Here is a 27,941-nt window from a genome sequence, read left to right on the forward strand (position 1 = left end):
ACCATAAAACTTTTCTTTTTCCAGAGCATCTATCAGGGCTCCTATTCCAAAAAAGGTAGGTTGGGGAAAGTGTCTACAGGGAGCAAGGGAAATAAGTGTATACTATTATTTAAGAGATATTTAAATAAGGTCATGAAAATTATTTTAAACTTCCATAATCCTAATGCTTTAACACACACACACAAATGCTTTTATTGCCCAATTCATCTTCCAGATATATTTTACACAGTTCATTCATTCATTCTACAAACGCTCATAGCATTGAAAGAAGCCTGCTATACACATATCTTCAGTTTTAATTATTTTAATTATTAGCATATATATTTTCATGTTTATCATCCAGTTTTTATAATCGTTATAAAATGTCGTTCTTGCTTCCCCGATGGCGGAGAAGAATAAGGTGGAGGCTCTTGGAGAGGCCGCGGGGAGGGGTCAGGATGGAAGTTTGGGACCTCTCGCTCCGCGCCTCCAGGGCCGCTGCGAGGAGGGGCCTGGGTGGAAGGTTGGGGAGCCCAGCCAACCGCGCCGAGGTAGGGCCGGCTGGAGGCCATGCTCCCGGTACGCGCCAACCGCGGAACCCGCGGACGCGGCTGTGCGCACGCCGGCGGGCAGACGAGGGGACGCCAGCAGCGGCCGGACCCGGAAGTAGAGGTTGCCGAGCCCCCTACACCGAGTGAAAGCTGAAGCGGGAGCGCAGGCGGGAGCCGCGGTGGGCCTGCGGGTGAGCGGCGAGCGGCGGGCGACTCCGGGAAGTGGGCACGTTTCCCGAATGCTGGCCTGGCGCCGGGGGCGTCCCCAGTCCCGGGGCATGGGAAAGGATCCGGCTTTGTGCATATTCTCGTCGCCTCTTTTCCGGCGGCGTTACACCCTCCGCCTCGGGGCTTGCAGTGGGGGTTCAGGGAGGTGATGTTGGGCCAGCGCTTAGTCCGGTGCCTGGAAGGAATAGGCGCTACAGTTAATACCGCCCTTCATCGAACCGCCCTGCAGTTCTTTGGGTGCGGTCTGTTGTCTCGATCAGTTGTCACAGGTAGGGAAACTGAGGTTCCGGGAGGTAGTGCAGCGGTCGGGGCCACTCACGGCCCCCATGGCCCTGGCCCAGTCTTGAGGGCACCCTGGTGTGTTTCTCTGATTGTTGTTGGAAATGAAGGAGGGTCCTTTTGTGAACAAATTACTTGGAATCCAGGCGCAGTAATTTCTCGGCAGGTGAAAGGGAAGACGATGGCGTTATCTTGCCTCTCTATCACTCAGCCTTTGGGAACAGGACGTGGAGAATTCAGCCCGGAGAAGTCAGTCCACCGTGGGCTTGATGGCCATTTAGCCCTGGGATCCCTAAAGCCTTGGCAAAGGTCACCTGACACTAGTCTGAATTGTTCTGAACCTCAGTTTACTCATGGTTAAAAAAAATTACAAGTCCAGCCTTACAGAGCGGTAGGCAAGATTAAACAAAGTAGCAGTTTATAGCAATTGCTTGCCTACCTGGGAGGAGCTCTCTTTCCCGCTTTTCCTGAAGCTGTGGGTATTGGGTTAAGTTACTAAGGTGGGAGATCCTAGGGCTCTAAATGCTGTTTGGACCACTGCTAGGCCTCCACTCCCTCGCTAAGTTCAGTTGTTCGTGAGACTGACAGGAAAGGACTTTATGTACTGTCCCAAAGGCCCCACACCATTGGTGGTATTGCTGGTGAGAGCTGACCGTCACTTTGGGCCCACCACTTACAGTTCTAGTTTGGGGTGCTAACTCCCTTAACACTGCTGAACTCCCCTTTTGAAATAAGAGAACAAGCTTCAGACTCAGCTTCAGTAGGAAACAAGGTCAAATTTGATTAACCATGTAGGTTACGGAAAGAACCTGGTTCTGACCATTGATTAAAGGTTTTCAGGGCCTAAAGGCTATAAAATTTCCCTTTTAAAAAAATATACATTTAAGCATTTTTTAAAAAGGAAAAACTTAAGTGAGTAATGACGTTGGCCGAGCAAAAGGGTTTTAAGATGGTATATGGTATAATGATGGTATGATCAAAGTTTGCAAACCATCGCTTTCAGCTTTTATTCTCCTCATTGACTTCCCTTTTGAAATTCAAGTGTGCCTTAATGGAAAAATGGAGAGGCCCCAAGATAATCACAGGAAATTAATCACAGTTAAGACTGCGGAATTCTTTTAAGAGGTAGAACCTGATGGAGTTAAATGAAAAATTTTTTTAAAAAGTACCTGGTAAGGACACAGGAGTTTCAACCACAGCTCAGCAAACTTCCCAGGTAAGATTTTCCCAGGAAAACCTCTTTCTCTGAGTCTTAGTTAGTTCTCCCTTGAGGTGGCCGTACCGGATCATCACCAGGGTCCCTTTCCCAGGATTCCATGATCCTGAATCCTTAAAGGAAGTTGAATTTCTTTCCTAGTCAGGGATACTCAGATCATTACAAAGTACTCAGGCAGAGCTGAAATATAAACTGTTGAACTAGAGACAGAGCTGCTAGAGACCTACACGTATCAGTGTGGAGCAGCGGCTAGTCTGACACACGGACAGGTGATCTGAAATCAGGACGGATGCTGGCGTGCCTTTGTACGGTTGTATCCCTAGCGCTGGATAAATGACATACTCCCCTTGAAGATGCTAGGGCAAAACATTTCTCTCTAAAGGGATCTTTAGAGAAGAATCTGTTAATTCTTTACTGAAAAAGTGTTTAGGATCCTTAGGTATGAAGAGGAATACTAGAAATCTAAAACTAGAAACTTTGACACCACAGGGGAAAAGGACATTGAGAAGTGTTTGCAGTACTCAGATGTAAAGTCCGTTTTTAAAATTTAGACAGCTAAAAGTATTCTTATCATTTACTTTGCAGGAGAAATTATTATTATTATTGGGGGTGGGTGGAGAGAGAGAGAGCTCATGGAAGCAGAGAGAGCGGGAGAGAGAATCCCAGGCAGACTTCCTGCTGAGCACAGAGCCCGATGAGGGGCTTGATCCCAACATCCAGAGGTCGTGACCTGAGTCAAAGTCAGCCACTTAACTGACTGAGCCACCCAGGCGCCCCTTGTCTGTACTTTGACTTCTTAGTTCTTATTGACCAGTCATATGTGTCCACTGCACTAAATGTAACAGGTGCGAGAGGGAGTATGGTTAGCAGGAGGCCCCCCAGCCCCAGCGTCCAGACCCTGCCCCCAGCCCTGCCCCCAGCTGGTTGCATCCACAGGCGGCGGGGCTCCGTACAGTCACACACTTGACTCTCTTCATGTCATTTCTCTGAAACCCGATACCTACTAGTATTGACCGAGCAGATGCACTGCTTTCTACTTGCCGCTTGGTGTTCCACGGTACACTGTACTTTGATTTAACAACGCCCTGTTGACGTCCCCTAGATTGTTTCTAACCTTTGATTATGAACGCTGATGCTGCAGGGAGCTCTCCAGCGGCGTGTTTCATCACAGGTGCCGCTGTGTCCTGCCTTGGGAAGCCAGTGTCCACGCGGACAGTCTTGCCAGCGCCCACTGCTTGCTTCCACAGCCTCCTCTTCCCCTGCGGCCTCATCCCCCGCCCCATTCAGGCCCCACAGCACTGCTTGAGCTCTGCCAGGCACCTTGCCTTCTGGCCTTTTTTTTTTTCTTTGACTCCTGCTCTCCACTCTGGCACCTACAGTTTTTGGACGCTCCCACGTCCTCCCCTCCTCCTTACCCATCTTAGAGAATCATTCACCTCAACCCCAGCCCCTCTCTGTCCCTCATACTGCCCTGGCAGACCCTATCCCTGCTTGATCTAGCTGTCTGCCTGCTGTCAGCCTGCCCCCAGCGCCGCCTCCTGGCCTCAGTGTTTACACTTGCCCTGAGAGAAGAGTGGCCTTCCTTCTGGCCAGGGACCACCACGGCTTCCCACCCCTCATCCACGCAGATACATCACTCCAGCAGTTCCCTCCTCACCTCCTGCATCTTTTCTTTTCCCTCTCTGCTCGACTAGTTCTGTCGTCAGACAAACGTGCTGGCGTTTCTTCCATCTTAAGATGAAAAAGCCCACTGTTCCCTCTCCCCTCCTTCCAGGCCTTCTTGAGGTCCCCCCACCCAGGCTTTTACCGCTAGCACTCATTGCACGAAACAGCGCCCCTCAGGGTCATCTGGCACCTGCAAGTCTTGAGACCCCAGGGTCAGGTCTCCACGATCACCTCACCCGGCCTGTACCTCACCCGGCCTGCAGGTATCTGTAGCCTTCCCGGACCCCCAGCCTGGGCTCCTTTCCCGCTCCACACGCTGCCACGTGCCGCCACCTCCTCCGTGGCCCAGCTGGCTGCCTAGCAGGCAGCTCACATTTAACACACCGGACGCAGCATCCGTATCTTCGTCCCGAGCTGCTCCTTCCTCCCGGTTCCCATCTCAGCAAATGGGAATCCCATCCTGTAGCTGCCTAGGCCAGAAGCCCTGCAGTCATTCTCCACTGTCCTCACTTCCCGTTCCCAGTCCTTGGCTCTGCCTTCGGAATCTGCCCAGACCCCAAGTTTCCCTCGGCACCTCCACCACTGCTGCGCGGGGGTCCAGGGACTCCCTTCTTGGAGCAGCCAGAGGGCTCCCTCGAACACTTGAAGTCAGGTCATCCTGCTCCTGCGCTACCTCCCAGTTCCCTCAGAGCAAACCCGAAGTCTGAAGCCGCCCTCCCCGCCGTGCCCCAACCTTCCCTGGACTTCCCCCGGACACTGCAGGGCTCAGCCCTGCCAGTCCCTCCCCGGCTCTGCTTCACCGCACGTGGCACCCAGCGACATGCATTGAGCATGGAGTAGGTGCTCAGTAAGTAACGGTGGGATGCTTGGATTCCTTCCCAGCGGTGGGATTGCTGGGGATGTGCACCTGTAGTTTTGAGAGACATTGTCAAAGTGCTTCACGTATTGGTCGTTCCGGTTGGACTTCCACCACCTACATTCGAGTTTGCCTGTCAGCAGACCCTCGTCCATGTATGTGCTCACCCTGTGATCCTTGCTCCTGAGACAAGCACAAGCTCGTTTTACTTCTAATTTGCCGTGATGGGTGTTGTTGGCCATCATATCGCAAAAGGCTGATTTCCTCATTATGTAAACAATTGCTAAAAATAAGAAAACAGTTCGGCTGGGGAGAAAAAGGGTAAAAAATGTGAATAGACCGTCCACAGAAAAGGAAGGCAAATGCTTTTAAACAAGAAGAGGTGTGTTTCTGAGCTTCTGAAATCCTTAGGTGTCGTCTTCTTTTCATACCAAAGTTTATGTTTTCTTCTAGTATTTTTCTAGTTTCATCTTTTTGCTTAATTTCTGCTAGATCTGGAATCTGTTTTGGTGGAAATGATAAAGTAGGAGTCTAGCTTTAATCCCCCTCCCCAGAAGTTTGCCCAGTTGTCTCAGTAGAAGTCGTGTTGTTGTTTTTTTAATACAGTGTCATATTTGTCAATGTCAAGGCCATATGTAAAATGATCAGAAAGACAGAAAGGGCTCGTTGTTTCTTTCATTTAGCCAGCAGGAATTAAATGTCCTATAGCAGTCTTGGAACCAGCTGTCACAGTCGCCAACAGTGATCCAGACCTCAGGCCGCTCATGTGCTGTTAGGGAGATGAGACAGTAACTACCCGTGGCGGGGTGCACAGCCCCTTGTAATGGGTGGGGGGCAGCAGGAAGCGCTTCGTCCTGCCAGCGGGTTCTGGGAGAGCTCTTTATTTGTATTTATTTTTAAGATTTTATTTATTTATTTGACACAGGAAGACAGCCAGCGAGAGAGGGAACACAACCAGGGGGAGTGGGAGAGGAAGAAGCAGGCTCCCAGCGGAGAAGCCTGATGTGGGGCTCGATCCCAGAATGCCGGGATCACACCCTGAGCCGGGCAGACGCTTAACGACTGCACCACCCAGGCGCCCCTGGGAGAGCTCTTTAAACAACAGTTAGCACTAGAGCCGGGCCTTCAGACAGTCGAGCTGCATCCTCTGGTCTTGGCGGTACATTCCACGCGAGGGAACAGAGGCTTGAGAATACGTCTGACTTTAGGCAATGGTGTCCAGTTGAACTGGCCAGAGCACAGTCTGCAATGCTAGAGGTTGCGTGGGGCAGGCAGGAAAGTAGATTGGAAAAGGGCTGTTGAGTTCTGCTGGGGTCTGGATTCCCAGGCCAGTGGGTCTCAGGCCTAGTTTTGGATCAGAAGAATCTGGAGAACATGGCATTTTATAAAATGTCCCAGGCGGGGTGCCTGGGTGACTCAGGCAGTTGAGTGTCTGACGGCTCTTGATTTCGGCTTGAGTTATGATCTCAGGGTGCTGGGAATCCCTGCTCAGCAGGGAGTCTGCTTCTCTCTCTCTCTCTCCCTCTGCCCCTCCCCTACTTGTGCACTCTTTCTCTCTCAAATAAATAAATAAATCTTAACAAAAATTAGAAAGTGTCCCACAGCGTCCCGGTTCTCAGCTGAGGTGGAGATGCTGCTCTCAGCTCTGGGGGGCCAACAGAACCGTGCCCTGGGAGGAGGCCAGCCATCTGCCCTACCCCAGCCTATCGGTCCGGATCCAAAGGCCCCAAAGTCTTCCTAGCGTGGATTTGGTGACAGGACTGACCTGAGGTCATGGAACCACATCAGCTTCTCCCAAAGGAACCCAAATTCGTAAGGTGTTCATCTCTAAGCCTGTTCCATTGCCCTGGTTTGTCCAATGTCTTCAAGTTTCCCTAACCTTTTTTTCTTCCCTCAGGTTCAGTGTTTGTTATTTAAGTAAACTCTACACCCGGTGTGGGGCTTGAACTCACAACTCCGAGATCAAGAGTCACATGCTTTACTGACTGAGCCAGCCAAGCGCCCCTATTTTGGGGGTTTGAGTTTTTGTTGTTGTTTACTTTGTTTTGTTTTGTTTTAAAGATTTTATTTATTTGTTTGAGAGAGACAGAAAAAGTGCAAGCGGGGGGCAGAGGGAGAGGGGAAGCCGACTCCCCGCTGAGCAGGGAGCCTGACATGGGGCTTGATCCCAGGACCTTGAGATCATGACCTGAGCCAAAGGCAGCCATTTAACTGACTGAGCCAGCCAGGCACCCCATTTTTGTTTTTTTTTTTTATTTTTTTTTTTTTAAGATTTTATTTATTTATGTGACAGAGAGACAGCCAGCGAGAGAGGGAACACAGCAGGGGAGTGGGAGAGGAAGAAGCAGGCTCCCAGTGGAGGAGCCTGATGTGGGACTCGATCCCGGAACGCCGGGATCACGCCCTGAGCTGAAGGCAGACGCTTAACGACTGCGCTACCCAGGCGCCCCCCATTTTTGTTTTAAGTAGGCTCCATGCCCACCGTGGAGCCCAACACAGGGCTTGAATTCACAACCCTGAGATCAAGACCTCAGCTGAGATCAAGAGTTGGGTGCTTAACCGACTGAGCCACCCAGGCGCCCCAAAGAAATTGTGTTTACTTGTTTTTTGGGTTTTTTCTTAAAGATATGTTTATCTATTCTAGAGAGAAAGCACGTGCGAGCCGGGGACAGGGTCAGAGACGGAGAGAGAAACCCAAGCAGACTCCCCACTGAGTGTGGAGACCAACGAGGGGCTCGATCTCACAGCCTTAGATCAGACCCAAGCTGAAACCAAGAGTCTGACGCTGAACCAACTGCACCACCCAGCTGCCCCTGTTTTTCATTTTTTAAAGTGAGTTTCCTTCTCAGTGGTAGAGGTTCCATTAGAAGCGTTTCTGTTTTTGGTGTGTCTTTTCTTCTCTTCAGGAGTCAGCGTTGACAGTAGTGTTGAGCCGCAGAAGAGCAGTTTCTGAACTTCCTTGCCATCTCTCTGAAGCTGGAGTGTGAAGGGCCGAAGCCCCTGGCAGCTTTAAGACAAGATGAAGACTGTGCTCATGGTTGCAGAGAAGCCATCCTTGGCCCAGTCCATTGCTAAAATCCTCTCTCGAGGTAGGGAGGGCAGACCTCGGCGGGGGGGATCTGTAAGCATGGTCGTCTCTTTCTTTTTCCAAACGGTGACCCAGCCCTCTGGAGTTCACGTGGTTCACGACAGCGGGCGTTAATGCAGCCCCTCCGTCTTAGTCACTGTGGGATGTGTTTACTGCCATGGCCAGTGCGGGCCAGGGCTGGGACTCCCAAAAGGTACAGGCCCAGTTCACAGCCTGGCACCAGGCCAGCCACTGTAAGAACACAGTGCCTGTCAGCTTGTTGGTCATAAGCAGTAATCAGCCCTAGTAACTTACACAGAGAATTCACTGGAAGGAAGAAGACAGAGCCAAGAGCCCACCCTGGTCTAAGTCTGAGCCTGATCTTAGCCCCCAGTCTACATCTGAGGCCTTGCCATGGACACTGTCACCCCAGGACCCTTGCCACTGCCCTCAACCACTACAACTGCAGCCTGTGTGCCTCACATCACTCGAGAGTAGCCACCAGGCTGACCCTTGTCTATGGCTGTCCTGAGACACCAAGGCACGAGCCCCGCTCTGGCCACTGGGGCAGGGGGGTGGGGTGCTGCTTCCCTTCCTGTCTCTGAATTCCCTCCAGATAGGAAGGGGGCCTGGGTGCTGGGAACCTAGAAATGGCACATGCCCACTGTGACCTCCCCTTGGCTGGGACAGCGGGCTGGCCTCTCTCTGAAGGGAAGGGGAGAGCTGAGAAGTGCCCCGTCCCCAGAGGCTAAGACAGTTTAGCCGAGGGGCTGTCAGCGGGGAGTATGAGAAGCCGTGGGACTTGATAATGAGGAGGCCCCCAGAGGCCTTCAAGTGAAGTTGGAAAGACGCGAGGCAGAAATGCAGAGGAAGGGCCCAAGAGTGTCTGCTCTTGAGAGTGTTCAGAGAGGGCGCTCCTGGCCTTCAGCCGACCCAGGGTCTGCGTGGCGAGCACACCACGCTGGTTGGTTAGCAGCGAACGGCGTTTCCCCTGAGAACCAGGACGTCTCGTAGCGCTCAGTTACCCGCAGTGGCCTGGGGACGTGCGCACTGACTGCTCTGGGGAGGGGGTGCTCTGGCCCTCCGAGAGGCAGCGTCTGGCCCGGGGCCGCCGCAGTGGAGCAGCCGTCACTGTACTTCGCCCCTGCAGGAAACATGTCCTCACACAAAGGGCTGAACGGAACGTGCTCAGTGCACGAGTACAGCGGGACCTTCGCCGGCCAGCCCGTCCGCTTCAAGATGACGTCTGTCTGCGGTCACGTGATGACCTTGGACTTCCTGGGTGAGCCCCCAAGCCCCTGCCCACCCCCTCATCCTGCTGAGGGAAGCCTTGCAAAGTGCTGCCATGGGTCTAGTTGGAGCCAGGGGAGGGCTCCAGGCAGAGAAGCTTGTGCAGAACCTGTGAGTCCTGAGGCCAGCAGATCACGGAGAGGTGCCCCGGAGTCCCTGGGTGAGGTGTCCAGAATCCAGGTTTTGGAGCTCAGTGCCCCTTGGGTCCCCATCCCAGAGATACCCCTTAGTCACTGCATGCCCTGTGCGCCTTCCTGTGCGTCCTGGAGGTGGTGGCTGCCCACCTCAGGGGTTCCTGGCCCATGCAGCCGTTTGGGAGGTGGTTCCTGCTGAATGTGACTGTTGCCCTGTGGTCATTCGGTGGCCGTCATTGTCATCCTTGTATCTTTGCTATCTGTCACCTTGGAAGAGCCAGCTTGAGTGACCCAACAAAGTCAGGTGCAAAGCCCCATGGTTGACAAGAGCCCGGCTGAGGTTCTGACCCCTGCTCCAGAGGCTCATGGGAGGGACCGGGGCCTCTATGAGTTTCTTTTTTCTTTTTTTTTTTAAGATTTTATTTATTTGACAGAGACACAGTGAGAGAGGGAACACAAGCAGATGGAGTGGGAGAGGGTGAGGGAGAAGCAGGCTCCCTGCTGAGCAGGGAGCCCGATGTGGGGCTCGATCCCAGGACCCTGGGATCATGACCCGAGCTGAAGGCAGATGCTTAATGACTGAGCACCCAGGCACCCCCCTCTATGAGTTTCTGTCCCACATGGTGAAGTGGGTCTTCCAGCAGTGTTATCCACTTCCCAGGATTGTTTGAGGACTCAGTGTGACAGTGACAGTAGAGAGCTTAGCACACAGCAAAGTCTCAACACTTGTTGCTGCTCAGTGACAACAATGACATTGATTCAGTTGTGTGGCCAAGCATTTGGACTCTTGAGTTTTATCACCAGCCAGCAGGCGGGGAGCTGGGATTTGAACTTGACTCTGTCTGACCCCATTCTCCTAGGCTGCAGGAAATGGGGACTAAAAGAAAGAGGGCTCAGCGTGCAAGCACTGAGCCCTGAGTGGAGAAGTAGGTGGATGTACCAGTCGTGAAGCTCAAAAGATTGATTCCCCACGGGATCACCTGAGCGCCTGTCCTGTGCGCGGTCACATGCCGGGTGGGGGGAGAGTTACAGAAACTCAGGCTGGGCGAGAAGGCAGAAGTATGAGTGGTGCTGTGGCCAAGTGAGCCAGCCTAGGAATGGTGCTTCCGGCCACAGGGCATGTCCTGAAGTGAGGCTGGAGCCGCAGCCCTGCCCAGGGGTGGCTCCTGTGGGTGGCCACGGTGTGGTGTCACCTCAGTGGCCCAGAGGAACGAAGGCCTGGCTCTGCCTCCAGTTCTGGAGGCTGTCCTGGGCAAATTGTTCTCCAAGCCTCCCTCTCCTCCTGGGGTTATGACCACTGCAGAGGTCAAGCCCCGTGAGCCAAGAAGTGTGATTCAGATGTCACTGTGGCTATGACTTGTAGGAAAGTACAACAAATGGGACAAGGTGGACCCCGCAGAGCTGTTCAGCCAAGCCCCGACAGAGAAGAAGGAAGCTAACCCCAAGCTGAACATGGTGAAGTTTCTGCAGGTGTGTGGGGCGGGCTAGAGCACCGGCACCTGCCCGGGCTCCCCTTTCAAGAACCCAGAGGCCTTTGCTGGAAGCCCAGGGCTGGCCTTCCAGCCCTTTCTGTGAGCGCCCCCTGCTGACCCATGAGGCACCTTTCAGGCCTGTTCCTCGCTTTAGAACCATCCACTGGCCCACCTGGGCAGCCCTGTCACTCAGCCCTGGAGAGCAGAAATTCTGCTTTTTAAATTGTTTGGTGGTGGTGGTGGTAGTTTTTTTTAGTTTCAGACAAATGCATACATATTATGGAAAATATTAGAAAGTAGAAGGAAGAAAAAATTATCTATAATCATACTACCTAAGACAACCACCATTAACCTTTAGGCTTATTTCATTCCAGCCCTCTTCCTGAGCATTTTTTGGGGTTAATATCATACTGCCTTTATAACCTTTGTGTGGCCAAGAAACTAAGTTCTGAGCGAAGTTCTCTGAGTAGCACATGCGGCCTGAGTGCGGCTAGCACCTGTGCTCAGGCCAGGCCCTGCTCTGGGCGCCCGTCCTGCTCCGCGGTGCTCAGGGGCCAGGGGGAGCAGTGTGGGTGGGCACTGCGGGCCAGGCCACGGAGGTATCAGTCGCTGTGTGCTGTGTGGCAGGTGGAGGGCAAAGGCTGCGACTACATCGTGCTGTGGCTGGACTGCGACAAGGAGGGGGAGAACATCTGCTTTGAGGTGAGAGGGGGGCCCACTGTGGTCCTCACTTCCGGCCTGCCCGCCCACTGTACTCGCAGTCACCCCATTCCGGGGGCTGCAGCCAGGAATCCGCTCCATTGCCTTAGAAATGCCTGTTTTTTCCCTCCTGTACTTGGGAAATTGCGTAGACACTTTCCAATGTGTGGACTCTACCAAGGGTAGGGGTGAAGGGTGTTACTTCCCCTGCTAGGGTGCACTGTGTGAGCAAACAGAAAGGGCAGAATTTTCTAGGTGGATGGGAGAGGGTTGGTTGTCAGCATCCCAGCCTACTGGGCACCTCTCAGGGACCTTCAGCCAAGGCTGGTTGCCGCTCGGCTGCGTTCCTCACTCCTTTTCTCACCTCTGATCCTCATCCTCTCCCCACCCAGGATGTCCTCGCACCTGCCTCGGCTGCAGCCGTGGCACCCTCGCGCGGGTCCTGACCGCAAGTGTCCTCTGGTGCCACTTACCCTCCTGCCTCTGCACCCCCAGCTCTCACCTGGGGCCTGGCACACCTGGGGTCTCAGGAAATGCTTCCTATGTCCCAGCGTAGCACCCTCAGTAAACATGATCTCGCTTTGTCCCTGCCCAGATGCTCCTCTCCTGGCCCCTCCCCTGCAGGGCTGCTCCTCCCCTGGGGGGGCTTCGCTTCTGGGGGTGGAAGCTTATGGGGCTTTCTCCCCTCAGAAATGAAGGCACCTCTTTCCCGTAAAGAAGCTGCATGGCCAGGCTCCAGCGTGACTCCCCTCTCACGGCACAGCCTTCTTAGTCTGGCTCCAGGCCCCACGCTGTGCTCTCGCCCCGAGCTCCCACCTTGGGAGTGCCCGTGCCCTCCCCGCTCCTGCCCTTCGCCTTTTCCTCCTCATTCTACCCTTCCCTTTTCTTCAGTCTCTAAAAGTTCCACCCACCCCTCCTGGCACTCTGCCCTCTAGAAGGAAGGGAAATGGGTCAAGCGGGGTGGATTTCGTGACTGAGCTCCCTTGCATCGTCCGTGGCATTAGCATTTCCTGGTTCTGCGGGGGTGAAAGCAGAAGGTGAGAGAAAGGGTGGTAGGAAGGGAGGGGGGTGTTGGAGCAGGTGTGTCAGTGGAAGGAAAAGAAGCCATGTAGCAGGAGTGCTGTGGAGAGACTGGAACTTCTGGACCGGGAAGGGGACGGAGGAGGGTCTGGCAGGAGGGGGAGGGAGAGGAGCTGTGCCTCACAGGCAAGGCACAGACCCCCGAGGTGGGTGACCGCCGGGCCGCCTCCCCCAGGTCCTAGACGCCGTGCTGCCTGTCATGAATCCGACCCACGGTGGCGAAAAGACAGTGTTCCGGGCCAGGTTCAGCTCCATCACGGACACGGACATCTGCGCCGCCATGGCGCGCCTGGGCGAGCCCGACCACAACGAGGCGCTGTCGGTGGACGCCAGGCAGGAGCTGGACCTGCGCATCGGCTGCGCGTTCACCAGGTGCCGGCTGTCCGCCCTTTGGCCAGAGCGCCTGCCTCGATGGTCCCCATGGGCCGCCCTGGGCCTGCTTAGCGCTAGGCCAGCGTCAGCGTTCTGTGGAGGAAGCGATCTAGCTGATGGAGACCACACGGGGCCCCACATGATGAACAGGGTGTTCGTCTGCACTGTGGGGGTCTTGAGGAGGGGGTGGGGGGGATGGAACGGAATAGAAGGGTTTCCCCGCCCCAGGGGGGGTGGAACCTCTACTCTTCTCCCTTACCTTCCATGCCACGCGTGCTGCACACGCACGATTCCTCTCTACCCACACACACCCTCCCCGGGCCCCTCGCCGAGCGTGTCCTCACCCTGTCCCCTGTCTTCTGAGCACGGCGCCACCACCAGCTGGCCCCATGCTCGACTCACATGGCTGCTTAATGATGGTGTCTTGAGTGAATCCATGACCAGAATATCTTTCTCTGCCCCGTGCCTCCTTGTAGGTTTCAAACTAAGTACTTCCAGGGAAAATACGGCAATCTAGACAGCTCCCTCATCTCGTTTGGGCCATGTCAAACCCCTACCCTGGGCTTCTGCGTGGAGAGACATGATAAAATCCAGTCCTTCAAACCGGAGACCTACTGGGTGCTGCAGGCCAAGGTTTGCTTTCCCTTCCCTATGCATGCTGGGTCACTCCAGGTTCAGGCTGGGGACTCTGAGGGTTTGCCATCAGCATCGTAGCCCTGCTAGCCCCCCAGGCCAAGGGCACAGAAGAGGGAGGCCAGAGCGGTCTGCGGAGTGCCCCAGCCTTCATAGGCCTGGATGCTTTGAATTTAGAGAAGCAGGAATGAAGTCAGCTTTGGCAGTGTGGGCAGGGGAGGTCACGCCTCAGAGCTGTCAGCTGTGATGGTCAGGTCCAAGGTCTGGACTGAGGGCCATAGGCCACTGACTTCAAACTTTTTGAAGCCATAGAACCCTTTTTCCAAATAAAATCTTCCACGTAAGCTGGTTGTAAGATTTAAAACATACTACAGAGCTGATCTGGTGACGTAGGGCTGGGGGCCCCTGGAAGGGCCACACCTTGTGCTGGCCAGATGTTAGAGGCTTGGCAGGGATGGCGTTTGAGGTGGAGATTCCCACACTCCTTAAGGACACAGAAGCCTCGGCTTTGGACTCCCCTTGTGAGACCACCTGCCTAATCTCAGGGGAGAGGCCTAGAATCAGAGCAGCCTTCCCTTGGGGCGGGGCTGGGTCTCAGCCTGCGTATCTGTGCCCCTGCACACACCTGTACAGGTATGGCCATGAGGCCTTAGGGATGGGACCATTTTCCTCCCAGACAAGGAGCGGCTTCATCTACCTCAATTCTCTTCCCTGGCAGTGTGCTCACCTGGATGTTTTCTTTCCCATCTTCTCCTTTTATCCTTTTTCCTGCAGGTTAATGTGGATAAAGACAGATCTCTTCTTTTGGACTGGGACCGAGTGCGAGTGTTCGATCGGGAGATCGCACAGATGTTTTTAAACATGACAAAGCTGGAGAAGGAAGCCCAGGTGGGCCTGCCCTGCCCACATCTGTCACGTTTGCTCTGGGTAGAGTAGGCCTTTAGGTTCCTCTGGCTGGAAGAGCAGCTTGTGACCTAGGGTCCCATCTTTGTCTCCTTTTTGGAAGCAGACGTGTTTTGCAAAAAAGAACGGTCACTGATGCTCGCCATCACTGCAGTGTGCTGCTCCCCTCCTGTGTACCAGGCACTGCCCTGCATCCACCCCCTGCCAGCCCCTTTCCACGTGACCCCAGGGGCATTCTCTCCTTTTGGCAGGACTCCATTTCACACAGATGTCCCTTTTCTATAATATTGAACGCTAACAACTCCAGAGGGACCTGTGTGCACGTCAGTGAACCTGCCCAGGGTCGCACAGCTAGCATGGGATATCCCAACCTCGGTCAGCTTTCATGGCTTATGGTATTCTGTTTCATACTCAGGGTTCGTATGAATTTGAGGGTCATGTGCTTGGCTGTTAGGAACAGGGTGATGCCACTTGGCAAGGGGCTGGCTACTCAGGGTGGAGGCAGTTCTAACACTATCACAGCGGCTCGCAGCCTTACCAGCTACCAGAGTCGTGGAGGCGTGGCCTGGCCTCCTGCAGTTGCCTCCTCTTGTCCTTTTCAAGCTTTTCTTGGGTGCCCTCTGCTCGGCCATGCAGTTGACTCAGGCTTCCAGAACTTTCTCCAAAGCTGCTTCATACTTTTATCCTCAGTCATGTTCAAGAGACCCCTCGCCACCATCTCCAGATCTCGCCCATGGTGATCCCAGCCTCCCCTGCAGCGCACACCCATTTGGGCCTAAATTTGCCCCCACATTTGTCCGTCTGGAATTCAGAAGGCACTGCCCTGCCCCGTCGCCAGTCTCCATGGGATTGGGAGGGGCAAGGCATCAGAACTGAGTTGTTTGGATTGTTTTTGCCACAGGCAAGACAGACAGCTCACAGCCTTCAGCCGAGAGTTTGAAGTTAACCCGTATTTTATTTAAACTGCATGGTGTTTACAAATATTTCAGAATAGTTACCAACACTGGAAAATTACAAGATTTCACATAAAAGTCCTGATTTGCAGTTTTTGTTGACAACCTGGAAGATGGAGCAACACCAGTAAGCCCTGGTGGGAGTGCTTGGGTGCAGCGAGGGGCAGGTGGCTGTCCCTGAGGTGGGCCTGCGCTCCGTGGTCTGGCCCAGGCTTCACCTGCCATCCCCGTGGCCTGGCCACCACTGGCTCTTGGAGGATTTTGAGTTTGCAACCCTTTCTCCTGGTTCTTTGCCATTCTTCCAAGTTTTCTTTTTCCCTAGGAATTCTCTAGAAAAGGATTTTTTTTCTTTTTCCCTTCCTGGCCCTAAATAAATATTCAAGTCTTAAGACCACTGTGAAGAGTGAAATCGAGAAGCAGGGAGACCAAATGAATGAAACCAGACCCTTTGCCCACATATCCGGATTCTCTGTTATGGCATCTTTCCCCCTGCTGCCCCGAATCCCTGAATCTGTTCTGTCCTCTAGGTGGAGGCCACAAGCAGGAAAGAGAAGGCCAAGCAGAGGCCCCTCGCCCTGAACACTGTGGAGATGCTGCGAGTGGCTAGCTCTTCTCTGGGTATGTAGGGGCGTTCCTCTAAAGCCCACAAAAGACTTCTTAGGACAGGCCCGCAGTGAGCCGTTCAGGGCCCGGGCAGCGCCTGGGGGTGCAGGGCCGTGCTGATGCTCTCACCTGTGCCGGCATTCTCCCTCACGCTCACCTGTGTCAGGGAACAGCCCACCTGCAGTGTCCTGTGAGCCTCATGCCGAGTTCATGTCTCTTAAATTCCAGAGTGAAAATAACCAATAACAAACTAACAAACACACGAGTGGACCCCTCTTCAGAAGATTATTGCTTAACATTCACCAGCTTCTTGGAATTTGTGTGGGGAAAACTCAGACCATTTTGTATTATCAGACATCTGTGCAGCCACTGCCCGGGCTGAACACTAGGAAGGCCATGGTCAGGGACCCCCTGCAGGCAAGCCCTCCTGTGTCACTGGCTCAGTGGAGTCCCCTCAGAGGCGTTAGACCATGGAGGTCCAGCTCTGGACCCAAATTCTGGTCCAATCTCAGCTTGGCTACTTTCTTTCTTGTCCTGGAGCCTCAGTTGCCTCACAGGAACATGGGGTGACCATCGTGACCATCTCTGGGCGTTGGTTGTTCTGAGGATGAAATGATTGAAATGGTGCATCCTCACAGGAGCAGGGGCAATGACTGCCAGTACCCGAGAGGGGCATCCTGCCATCCGCACCCCAGAGCGCCTTCCCTGGTGTGGGGAGAGAGGCCAAGAGTCGGAGGTTGCTGCTCCAGGCCTGTGTCCTGCAGGGCGAGTGTGACCAGTGTTGGCGTAACCTCTCTGAGCCTTGTTTCCGTGGTAGTGAGGTGTTGGGACTGGAAAGTCAGCCTTCTCTGACAGCTGTTGGCTTCAAGGCGTTGGTGGCCTCTGCGGCCTGGGGAAGCTGGGCAGTGTCCTCGCAGAGTGGCACCTTCGGGTATCCTCAGAGGGCAACAGTGACACTGAGTGACCGCCAGCCTCTGCTGGTCAGGGAGAAGCAGGAGGACAAGCCATCCCTCAGTGGTCCTGGGGTGCCATGAAGACAGAACCCAAGGGGCTCAGAAGGGGTGGCCTGTGCTAATTCTGTTGTCATAGAGGGACATCAGGTGACCCTGAGGCAGACCCCACGCGCTCCATGGCCAGAGTGTGCAAGATCGGCACTCTTCAGGCCACATTTAATCAGCATAGCCGATGTCGTGAGGGTGACACTGTAGAGCATCCCTGTCCTGGGTCCACCTTCACAGGTTCAGGACCTCAGCCTTGGAGAATGCTGCCCAGACACGGGTGCCTGGCCAGCAGCTCCGTGCACTTGTGGCACCCACTCAGAACCTTCCTCACCTACCAGGAGGCCCTGGCCACCTTTGGTGGGGAGCCTGAGTGCCCAGGCCCATGTGCAGGACCCTGGCCATCCCTGGCATTCTGGTCCAGCAGAGCCTGCCCCCTCTCGCAGGCATGGGGCCACAGCATGCCATGCAGACCGCCGAGCGGCTCTACACGCAAGGCTACATCAGCTACCCGCGGACTGAGACCACCCACTACCCCGAGAACTTTGACCTGAAGGGCCCTCTGCGGCAGCAGGCCAACCACCCCTACTGGGCCGACACGGTGAGCAGAGCCACTGGGCACACTTGTTGCCAGGATCTTGGGACCCAGCCCAGGCACTTCGGCCAAACCCAGAACTGGCACTGGCTCCCTCCCTGTGGGAGGACGGCTGTGCCCAGACTCACACCGCCTTGTCTTCTCTCCCTCAGGTAAAGCGCTTGTTAGCAGAAGGTATCAACCGGCCACGGAAAGGCCACGACGCTGGCGACCATCCCCCCATCACCCCCATGAGGTCTGCCACAGAGGCCGAATTAGGTATTGGGCACTCCCTGCAACACACACACACACACACACACACACACACACACTCTCCAAGCTTCTGGGTGGGAAGCTACCGTCACATGGCACCTTTGGACAGTGTTAGGCCCCATTGGCAATGGGGGCTCCCTCCCTCCCCCACCTACCCCTGACTGTGGCAGAGGGGTCACCTGGAAGTTGCGTTCCGTTGCGGTGAGCCAGGACAGGAGTGAAGTGGCGGCAGGTGTGTGGTGGCGCTCCTGAGTGCGGGGTGCAGGTGGCTGCTCGCAGGAGGCGGGAGCGGGAGGGTGAGACAGACGGACAAGGATGGAACAGGACAGCGCCAAGACAGGGAGTGCTAGGGCCCAGCCTACCAAGGCGGTGCTGGCGGCCTGTGTCATGGGAGGAGGCAGGGAAGGGGAGAACTGTACCGGTAGAGACGGGAGCCTCTGTGCACAGCCCAAGTTTGAAGTGATGGTGGCAAGTCAGTAGCTGCGGACCAGCCAGGCCCTGAAGAGCAGTCCCATCCAAAAGCAGGGGTGGGAGGTGGGAGCCGAAGCTGTGAAGGAACCACCATGGCCAGGAGACTCACTTTCCCTTCCTGTGTGTTTCCTCCTCCTCTCTCGAGCTTCGGTGCGGGCCAGCCCTGGCATCCCATGCCGACAGCCAGGGCCCTGCTGCCTGAGTGAGAGCGCTGGGGGTCCTCGGAGCCAGGCCCCGGCCAGTGACCGGCTTCCGTGCCTGTTGCAGGGAGCGAGGCATGGCGGCTGTATGAGTACATCACCAGACACTTCATCGCCACGGTTAGCTACGACTGCAAGTACCTCCAGAGCACCATTTCCTTCCGAATCGGGCCCGAGCACTTCACCTGCACAGGGAAAACCGTCATCTCTCCAGGTAAAACTGCAGGTCCCAGCTTGGCTCCTCCCACACCTCCCCAGACAGACGGAATGTTCTCCATCCGACCTGGGGAGGAAGGCCCGGTGTCTTGAGCCTGGGCTGCCTGGGACGGGCCCCTGAGTGGCAGCACCCTGTGTCTCCAGGCTTCACGGAGATCATGCCCTGGCAGAGCGTGCCTCTGGAGGAGAGCCTGCCCACCTGCCAGAGGGGAGACACCTTTCCCGTGAGCGAGATGAAGATGCTGGAGAAGCAGACGAGCCCGCCCGACTACCTGACGGAGGCCGAGCTCATCACGCTCATGGAGAAGCACGGCATCGGTGGGTGCACCCACCCTCCCGCCTGCCCTGGCCCCAGGCCTGAGGGTCCCCAGCCCAGGACCGGGGTCCAGCAGACGGTGCTTCCAGAGCTGCTCAGTGACCCCTCCGTGCCCAGCACCTGGTAGCTGGGGCCCGGGGTGTGGCCAGCTCCCCAGGCAGTGTTCACTCTGCTGGGAGCTGCCTGTCGCTCTAGAGGGCCGCGGACTGTCCAGGTTGCTGTACCGGGCTTCTGCTCTGTCACCAACAGTCGTGACCCGTGACGCCTCACCTGAGGCTGGGGTTCTGGTGACAGGGGCGGCCTCAGCTGGAGAGCTGAGCCTGCTTCTTCCAGGGGCCTGGGTGCCTGCGGTGAGTCCTGCCCTGGGTCCTCAGGTCCGGATGCTGTGGGGTGTGGGTGCTACTCCCCCAGCATCCTCTGTCCTTCCCCATTGATAGGACAGCTATGGCTCCCCAGACCCCATGGCCAAAAGGAGTTTGTGTCTGCGAAGAGGGCTCTTGCGACCTTCTGAACAAGACAGCCCCAGGGCAGCGTGAAGAGGCTCTCCGCAGGGGAGCGCTGCCACAGTGGCTAGAATGCAGTGGGCACAGCAGGGAGTACGCTGGGTTCAATCCCAGTCCCAGCATCGTCCTTCAAGTGCAGTACCTTAGTGGTCTCCTTGGGCTCTGAGCACCGTCTAAGGAGGCTCGTCAGCACGCAGATTAGTAAAGGCAGCATCTGGCAGGGCCAGGTGACCCTGAAGTCCCTAGGGGAGGTGCTGCCCCAGAAACGGATCATGAGGGACCTAGGAGCCAGAAAGTGGGCGATACTGAGCAGGTTTCAGAGGGGACGATTTGGCAGGGAGCATGGACGTTCCTCTGTGTTCAGAGGTCTCGAGCCCTGATTCTAGAAGGGACGGGTGTCTCAGGATCGAGGCAGGAGAGGCCGAGGAGCTCACATTTCCCAGGTGTGAGGGGCAGGTAGAATGAGCTCCCGTGACGTTGGCAGAATTCCTTAAGCTCTGTGAGCCCCTGTGTCTGTAGATGGGGATTAGACACCCAGCACTGGCTGGGAGGGCCATTTTTGGATTCATAAGACCATTCTCGAAACACATGCTGCAGTGCCCCACACACTGTTGGCCAAAAACCAGGGGCCACGTGGTGGGCAGACGTGGAGCCCTACAGTGTGACAGGAGCAGGCTGAGGAACCCCAGGACCTGCGTGTGTTTCAGGGACAGACGCCAGCATCCCCGTGCACATCAACAACATCTGTCAGCGCAATTACGTCACTGTGGAGAGTGGGCGCCGGCTCAGACCCACCAACCTGGGCATCGTCCTGGTGCACGGCTACTACAAGATCGGTGAGTCTGGCTGCCTGTGGCTCCCTGGCTTCTGCCTGGGCTGTGATGCTGCGTTTGTCAGCCCACACCCTCTGAAGGGCCCTGCCACAGGGCCCCAACTCCTACTGCAAGGGTGCTACACCGGGCCCCCTGAGGACGTGCCCCTGCAGGAGCTCTGTGTGGTTGATGGATGAATGGACAAGAGCAAAGGATCCAAAAGGAGAGGTGCAAGGGGCTCCTCCCCACAGACTGGCTCCTGGTGGGGTCCAGAGCTGTCTGCTCTGTCCCTGAGAGGTTTCAGGGGGACCAGGGGAGATGGCGGAGCACAGGCCTGGCCCAAGGACTTCCAGGAACTGTGACACCGTCCTAGAGACAGAATGTCCCTGGCCACTCCACACAGGATTTTCTGGGTAGGAGATCAGGAAAGGCCTGGGGTCGCGGGACTCCAGCCTGAGCTGGCGGGGGCGGCCACAGCCCCTCGGTGCAAGTGCTCACAGTGGCACCTCACCACCCCCCTTGCAGATGCAGAGCTGGTGCTCCCCACCATTCGCAGCGCGGTCGAGAAGCAGCTGAATCTGATTGCCCAGGGCAAGGCCGACTACCGCCAGGTCCTGGGCCACACACTGGACGTCTTTAAGAGGAAGTTCCACTACTTTGTGGACTCCATTGCCGGTGAGGCCCACCTCTTCCCTACCCCTGGGTCAGGGCCACCACGGCCGTGTGGGACCAGCATCCAGATCTGGGCTCCAGGCTCTGGGGCTCCGTTGGGAGAATGAGGCCGTGGCGTCTCACTGCTGGCCGTCATCGTCATCGGGCTAAAAAGTGCGCATCTTGGTGCCTGGGTGGCTCGGTCAGTTAAGCTTCTGCCTTTGGCTCAAGTCATAATCCCAGGGTCCTGGGATCCAGTCCCGTATCGGCAGGGAGCCTGCTTCTCCCTGTCCCCTTACTCTTCCCCCTCTGCTCATGCTTTCTCTCTCTCTGTCAAATAAATACAATCTTAAACAAAAGAGCAGGCATCTTACCACCATGTGCGAGGCAGCCAGCTCAGGTGACCAGTGAGGCTGCTGCTCTGCCTTCCCCTGACCCCTGCACCCTCGGGGATAGAGACTCACCGTCTCAGATCCTTGCCCACTCATGGTGGCCTCCCCCCACCGGCCTGTCCAAGGTGGAGGTGGGCTTCCGGCCCCGGGAGGATGTGACTCTTCCCTGCACTGCTTGCCCTCAGGCATGGACGAGCTGATGGAGGTGTCTTTTTCGCCCCTGGCGGCCACGGGCAAGCCCCTGTCCCGCTGTGGGAAGTGCCACCGGTTCATGAAGTACATTCAGGTAAGTGGGGTGAAGGGCTGTGGCCGCCCCTTCTGGCCTCTGGCACCCCTGTGCACAGACTCGAGCAAGTCTTGTCACCTCTGGAGGCCTCTGCTTTATCTTCAGTCCTACAGGAATAATAGTCTTGGTCCGGGTTGTCACACAAGCGTGAGAGGCCTACTGCAGTCTTGCCCACAAACACCGACAGTGTCCCCCTAGCCCCAGGAACACGGAAGCTGTGAGGCCGCTGAAACACATTGTCCGTTTTTTCCTAACAACACATTATTTGCTGTCCTGGGTATTCATATACACGCAGGGGGTTTAGAACTGCCTTTCTTCATACGTGCAGTAAGTGTCCTGAGACTCATGGCCAGGGGTGCTTGCCTGAGAGCTCGTTGCCTGGCAACGTGTTCCACGTTATGCATTACGTATTGTGTGTTATGTGTTACGTATTACATATGACACGTGTATTTGTATGTCTGTATTCTGCCGGAGGTATACATATGTATTATGCATTATGCATTGCTGTTATGTATTACATAGTACTTATGTATTATATAAACAATGTATTAGGCTGTGTATATAATATATCATGTATTATGTATTACATGTTACATTTTCTGTATCAGGTATTATGCATGACTTGTTACATGTTGCATATTCTGTGTAATGTGTCATATGTTATAGATTACGTGTTACGTGCAACATGTATTACATGTTACCGGTTACTTTGGTATCATGAGAGTGAGGGTGGGCAGGAGAGCTGGGTGACCTCGGTGACCCCAAGCCCCCTCCCTGGTGCTACTGTAGGCCAAGCCGAGCCGCCTGCACTGCTCGCACTGTGATGAGACCTACACCCTCCCCCAGAATGGCACCATCAAGCTCTACAAGGAGCTCCGGTGCCCACTGGATGACTTCGAGCTGGTCCTGTGGTCATCGGGCTCTCGGGGCAAGAGCTACCCACTGTGCCCCTATTGCTCCAACCACCCGCCCTTCCGAGACATGAAGAAAGGTGAGTGCCGTGTCTCTGGGCCTCAGCCGCTCCCTCCAGAGCAGGGGCTGCCCTAGCCCCTTGGGTGTCTGTGGTACCTCTTCTGGCCCTGCCCCTGCCCCACACCATGCTGGCCTCTGAGGGGCCCTTTCCTGGCCCCAGCCCCCATGTTGGCATGGGGGTAGGAGACCTGGGGTGGATTTGGGCACTGCTGAGGCAGACCCAGCCATCTGCCCCTCTCCGTGCGAGTCAGAATTGAGCAGGCAACTATAGTCAGCTCATTCGGGACCTGGGCAGTAGGCATGCCGTGCCCCCTCCTGGGCTAGGGTGAGCAAGAGGATGCAGCAGGTTGGGGGACCTCTCCTGGCAAGGGGTGTGCCCTAGGTCAGCGTCTACCACTGTTCTCTCTCCTAACGGTTATTACTAGAGAAAGGAGAGCATGTGTCCAGGTGGGACCGAGAGTCTAGAGGGGCCCAGGGCCCAGCACACTCACCCTTGGCTGTGCTGTCTCCTTATACCCCACCCAGCCCCTGGGGTGTCATCACGCCATGCTATAGATGGGAACGAGGCACAGCCAGAGCCATCAACCCACGTTCACCTGGGGGTCTGGGGAGCCCTCAGGGGTCTCAATTCACCCCTTCTGACTCAAGCAACAGGGACGGTCTGCATTGAGCTGCTGGAGTCACTGAGGCCCTTCCTGCCCTACAGCGGCTTCCAGGGAAGCCGGTGGCCCGTGTGACCTAGTGGCATAAGAGCCACTTGGAGCTGCTGGGAATTAGCTGTGGAAGCAAAGCGAAGGGGAGGATGAACCTGGCTGGAGGCCACCAGGAAGGCCTTCTGGAAATGATTGGGGGGCTGGCGCTCAAAGGTTGAGGAGCTTTTAGAGAAGCAGAGAAGCAGGGGCAATGGCGGTGGGAGAATCCAGAGCCAGGGTGAGCAAGGCTGAGAGGAACGCTTTCTGCAGGATGAGGGATCTGGACCGTGAGGCCCTGGGAGAAGGTCCCTGGGGGGAGATGGGAGTGCGCATCATGGGCCGCCCTCTCTCCGCCAGGCATGGGCTGCAATGAGTGCACGCACCCCACCTGCCAGCACTCGCTGAGCATGCTGGGCATCGGCCAGTGCGTGGAATGCGAGAGTGGCGTGCTGGTGCTGGACCCCACCTCGGGCCCCAAGTGGAAGGTGGCCTGCAACAAGTGCAATGTGGTGGCACACTGCTTCGAGAACGCCTACCGTGTGCGCGTGTCCGCCGACACCTGCAGCACCTGCGAGGCTGCTCTGCTCGCCGTGGACTTCAACAAGGCCAAGTCGCCGCTCCCGGGTGACGAGACACAGCACACGGGCTGCGTCTTCTGCGACCCCATCTTCCAGGAGCTCGTGGAGCTGAAGCACGCGGCCTCCTGCCACCCCATGCACCGTGGTGGGCCAGGGAGGAGGCAGGGCCGAGGGCGGGCCCGAGGCCGGCGGCCCCCCGGGAAGCCCAGCACCAGGCGGCCAAAGGACAAGATGTCAGCCCTGGCTGCCTACTTTGTATGACGGCCCCACCGTCCCTCACCAGGCACCACACTGGTGTCCTGTGGGCCACGGAAATCATTAAAATGCATTTTGTCTTCTCCAGAGCAAGCAGCTCGGGACCTTACACTGGTGCCAGAGGGTTATGGAGTCCTCCCTGCCCGTCTCCTCCCTGCTCCTCCCGGTCTCCCTTCATTCTGCACACATCACCTGAGTGCCCTTGCTCTGCCCACACCCCGGTGCTGCCCGTAGGGAGGCCACCAAGTATGGAAAGGGGGATTGAGCCCAGTCCGAGGCTCACATCTTACTTCAGTACATGTAGGACAGCACGGTAGCATCCCCGATGTCTGCAAGGCAAGAAAGAGAGGAAGGCCCCAACTGCCTGTCATCCCAGGCAGATGTCATAGGAGGGAGGCCTGTGGGAGGAGGCAGGGCTGAAAGAAGTCCTCACTGGACCTTGGCCGTCCTTGCAGCCCACCGCTTGGGGCCAGAGGGCGGCTCTGAGCAGGTCTGTGTGTGGTGTGTGCGACCCTGGCAGTCTCCCAGGGCCTGTCCTGATTCCTGTTCTCCCACAAGCCCTTATTGTCCCAGACAGGCAGGCCGGCCACTTCCTAGGAGGAGCTGGGCGGCGGTGCCATGCCGAACCACAGGGAGCCACACTGAAGCTGTCTGCGTGCCCAATTTAGAAAAGAATCCATCAGCCAAACCGCTCTGTGGGCTGCGCTCCACCTGCCGTCCTTCCCGCACCCCTCCACCGCTCCGGCCCCACGGGGTGGTGGTAAAACAGCTTTCCAAGCAGTGTGGGCCACACCTCTGTGAGGGACAGGTCAGAGACGTTTTGCACATGGACTCGCTATCCGGGTGGCAAGTTCGCAGTCCACACTGGAACGTACGAGGCTCCGAGAAGAGCTTCCGTCAGTAAACCTGTGACCACCCAGCATTCCAAGCAGGCGCTGCACCCTCCAGGCTCCCTCTTTTGGGAGGCCCCAGCAAACCAACCTGGGTGTCCCTGGAACACTGTGAAAGCCCTCTAGAAGTTCAAAGAAACTATGCAGTGAGCCAGGGAGGTGACGACGTGACCTGAGGGCAGGCTCCCGGGAAGCTGCTGGGATGGTGTCTCAGGGGAAGGGGTGCCCTCAGAATGCTTGTGTTCCTTCCCCTTCCCCTCTTACTAGGACCAGACTTGGGGGCACTGGCAAGGCCACATCTGCTAGTGGGTGGTGTCCCTGGCACAGGGCTGTGACTCTGCCACCCCATCACATAGCAAGTGGAACCAGGGCCTTCTCCGTGGGTAGGTGACCCAACTCTATTCCGCTGTGAGATACACACATACACACACACACACACACACACACACACACACAGAGGCAGCCCAGGTAGATGGCCAGAAGGACTTAGGGGAGCAGAGACTGTACCTTAGGCTTTAAACCCAAACTACCTATTCCTTACCAGGATTCTGACCTGAAGTTTCAGCCCCAAGCAGGGCTAATCATTCATTTTCTCTGCAACTGTCCCTTGTGTATGAATGTCCTTGGCATTCAAAGCGGGAGTCTACCTTCTGGGTCTCTTCATCTCGCATCATCCAACGGCATACAGCTCTTCCGGCGCGGCTGCAAGGGCAAGGAAGATAGGAAGAGACGAGGCCCGCTCCAGCCGGGACAGCCTGCCGTGCTCCTTAGGACTACAACTGCCACCCTGAGGTCAGGGAGGTCCGTAGCTTCAGGCTGACCTGCTCTGGGGGAGCAGGGGGCAGAGCCGCAGACTAGGCCTTCGTGCATGACTCCCAGAAACAGGGCTTGGTTGTCCAGCTGAATTGGCTGGACACGGCCCATTGTGCTAGACAACACCCATTCCCGTCACTCTGAGACTCCGGTGCACATCGCCACTAGGTGCCTCGTGTGCATTTGCTCAGTTGAGTGAGGCACCCCTTCCGGGACTGCTAGACAGAAGGCACCGCAGACCTGCAGACACGACCCCACCCCCCTCCACCTGCATGGATCATTCAGGCCCCTGAAGACCTACAGATACCAGCAGCCAAGGAAGCTCTGTGGGCCGCCTACGAGAAAGCAGCACTGCTGGCAACAGGAAGCCAAGCGGGACTCCCGGAAGTCAGGGGTGAGGGTTTGTACCTTCTTTCCAAGGTCACAACATCGCTGATGGCTTGAAAACCCCAGGGCAATGTCACCCCATCTCTACAATGAGTCTGGCAATGTGAGAAGGGGCGGGGCAGGAAGATGGGAGGAGGAGGTAGGTGCATGAGGTCCTAGGACGGGGGAGTAGAGGCTTCAGGGTGGGGTTCCAGAATAATGGACGTGGGACCAGGAGAGGGTTCAGTCAGAGGGGGCAGAGGCGGGAGGAAAAGCCAGGCTGAACGCTTTGGGAGCTCCGTGTGGTCTGCTCACCTACGCCACGGGGCAGCCTGGTAAGAGAGGCAGAGCTCAAAGTCAGTGGCTGGGTGGGGTGGGTGACATGGAAAGATTCCTTTCACGAGGGAGAAAGCCAAGAGCCAGAAGCTGAGGCGTGATGGAATGCAGACAGGGAGGCGTTGACAGAAGCCACAGGGCACAAGTAATCCCACAGGCAGTGCCTTGGCCTCGTGCCCCTAAGGGGCCAGCTCCGGGCCAAGTGGCAGGGCCTCACTTTGTTGTCATCTCTAAGCCACCGACCTTGAATGGAATCGGTGCTTCCAAGAGTCTCATGTGGGCCCTCGCCAAAGAGGCCTGCCGGCATACCAGCTTTCACAGGCACCCCACTTCTCAGTGTGGGAGGTCCTAAGCCAAGCACCACTTCACCTGTGCCGTGGTTCTCAAACTTCACCCCACGGTCATCCTGACACTGGCGGTCTGGACAGACTCTGAGAAACACTGCTGCAGGGTCTCACAATGACCCCATTAAATAGCTTGGTTGCTCTAGTCCCCATTTTTCTGGTAAGGAAACAGACCCAGATGAGCTGAGGAACATGTCCCAGGTAGGACAAGTTATAAGAAGTAACCTCAAGCCTTGCTTGGGGTCACCACACTGACAGGGGGTTATAGGATCTAGGACGGTGTAAGTAGGAGAATGGCATGAGCCAGCGCCCCTCTCCCACCCTGATTTCTCTGCCTAAATACCCCCTGCCTTCCAGGCTCACCCCTGCCCAAGACGGTTTCCTTTCATATCAGCCAACTGCTAGTTCTCCAAGGTTTCTTGCTTCACTGAACCCCTCCTGTTAGTGAAGCATCCCAGAAACTGTGATTCCTGGAAAGGACAGAGGCTCATATGTGGACCTGAAAGTCAAGGAGGTGGGGCTGCATATGGCTCTAGACAGCTCTTCTTCCATAAAAATGTTTTTGAATTTTTTAGGATTATATGACTGCCTTAATGTAAAGAGGAATATATTAATATTATATATTAAAAGTTCATTTATTTCTTCTAGCTTGAAAAGAAAACATTTTCATGGGCCTCTATGGTGGCAGAAAAATGCCCCCTCCGAAGATGTCCATGTCTTCATACCTGGAACCTGTGTTAGATTACATGGCAAAGGAGAATCAGGGTTGCAGACAGAATGTAGGTTTCACATTACCTAACTTTTTTTTTTTAAGATTTATCCATTTGAGAGAGAGAGAGATCCCATGGGTGTGGAGAGGGAGAGGGAGACAGAGAATCTCCAACAGGTTCCCTGCTGAGTGAGGGGCCCCATGTGGGGCTTGATCCCAGAACCCCTAGATCATGCTGAGCCAAAACCAAGAGTCCGCCGCTAAACCCACTGAGCCACTCCGGGACCCCATCATCTAACTTTACAATACTGAGA

General features: G+C 55.8%; 1 protein-coding gene across 3 annotated transcripts; it reads left to right on the forward strand.

Moving 5' to 3' along the window:
• Positions 1-606: 606 nt before the first annotated feature.
• Positions 607-24,278, forward strand: TOP3B (DNA topoisomerase III beta). Of its 3 annotated transcripts, none has more exons than XM_040619532.1 (18): positions 607-721; positions 7,419-7,863; positions 8,992-9,123; positions 10,629-10,735; positions 11,365-11,439; positions 12,692-12,888; positions 13,365-13,521; positions 14,296-14,409; positions 15,905-15,995; positions 17,425-17,579; positions 17,726-17,831; positions 18,564-18,710; positions 18,857-19,030; positions 20,239-20,367; positions 20,869-21,018; positions 21,572-21,672; positions 22,462-22,663; positions 23,694-24,278. In XM_040619532.1, exons 2-18 carry the CDS (start codon positions 7,794-7,796, stop codon positions 24,173-24,175), a joined length of 2,589 nt encoding a protein of 862 aa, XP_040475466.1. In that variant the 5' UTR covers positions 607-721; positions 7,419-7,793; the 3' UTR covers positions 24,176-24,278. The 3 variants fall into 3 exon arrangements, with proteins under 3 accessions (XP_040475466.1, XP_040475468.1, XP_040475467.1); XM_040619534.1 differs by having other exon boundaries at positions 648-721; positions 7,681-7,863; XM_040619533.1 differs by lacking the exon at positions 607-721 and having other exon boundaries at positions 7,586-7,606; positions 7,681-7,863.
• The last annotated feature ends 3,663 nt before the right edge of the window (positions 24,279-27,941 follow it).

This window comes from Ursus maritimus, unplaced genomic scaffold (genome assembly GCF_017311325.1).
Source record: "Ursus maritimus isolate PB19 unplaced genomic scaffold, ASM1731132v1 scaffold_33, whole genome shotgun sequence".
Taxonomy (NCBI): Eukaryota; Metazoa; Chordata; class Mammalia; order Carnivora; family Ursidae; genus Ursus; species Ursus maritimus.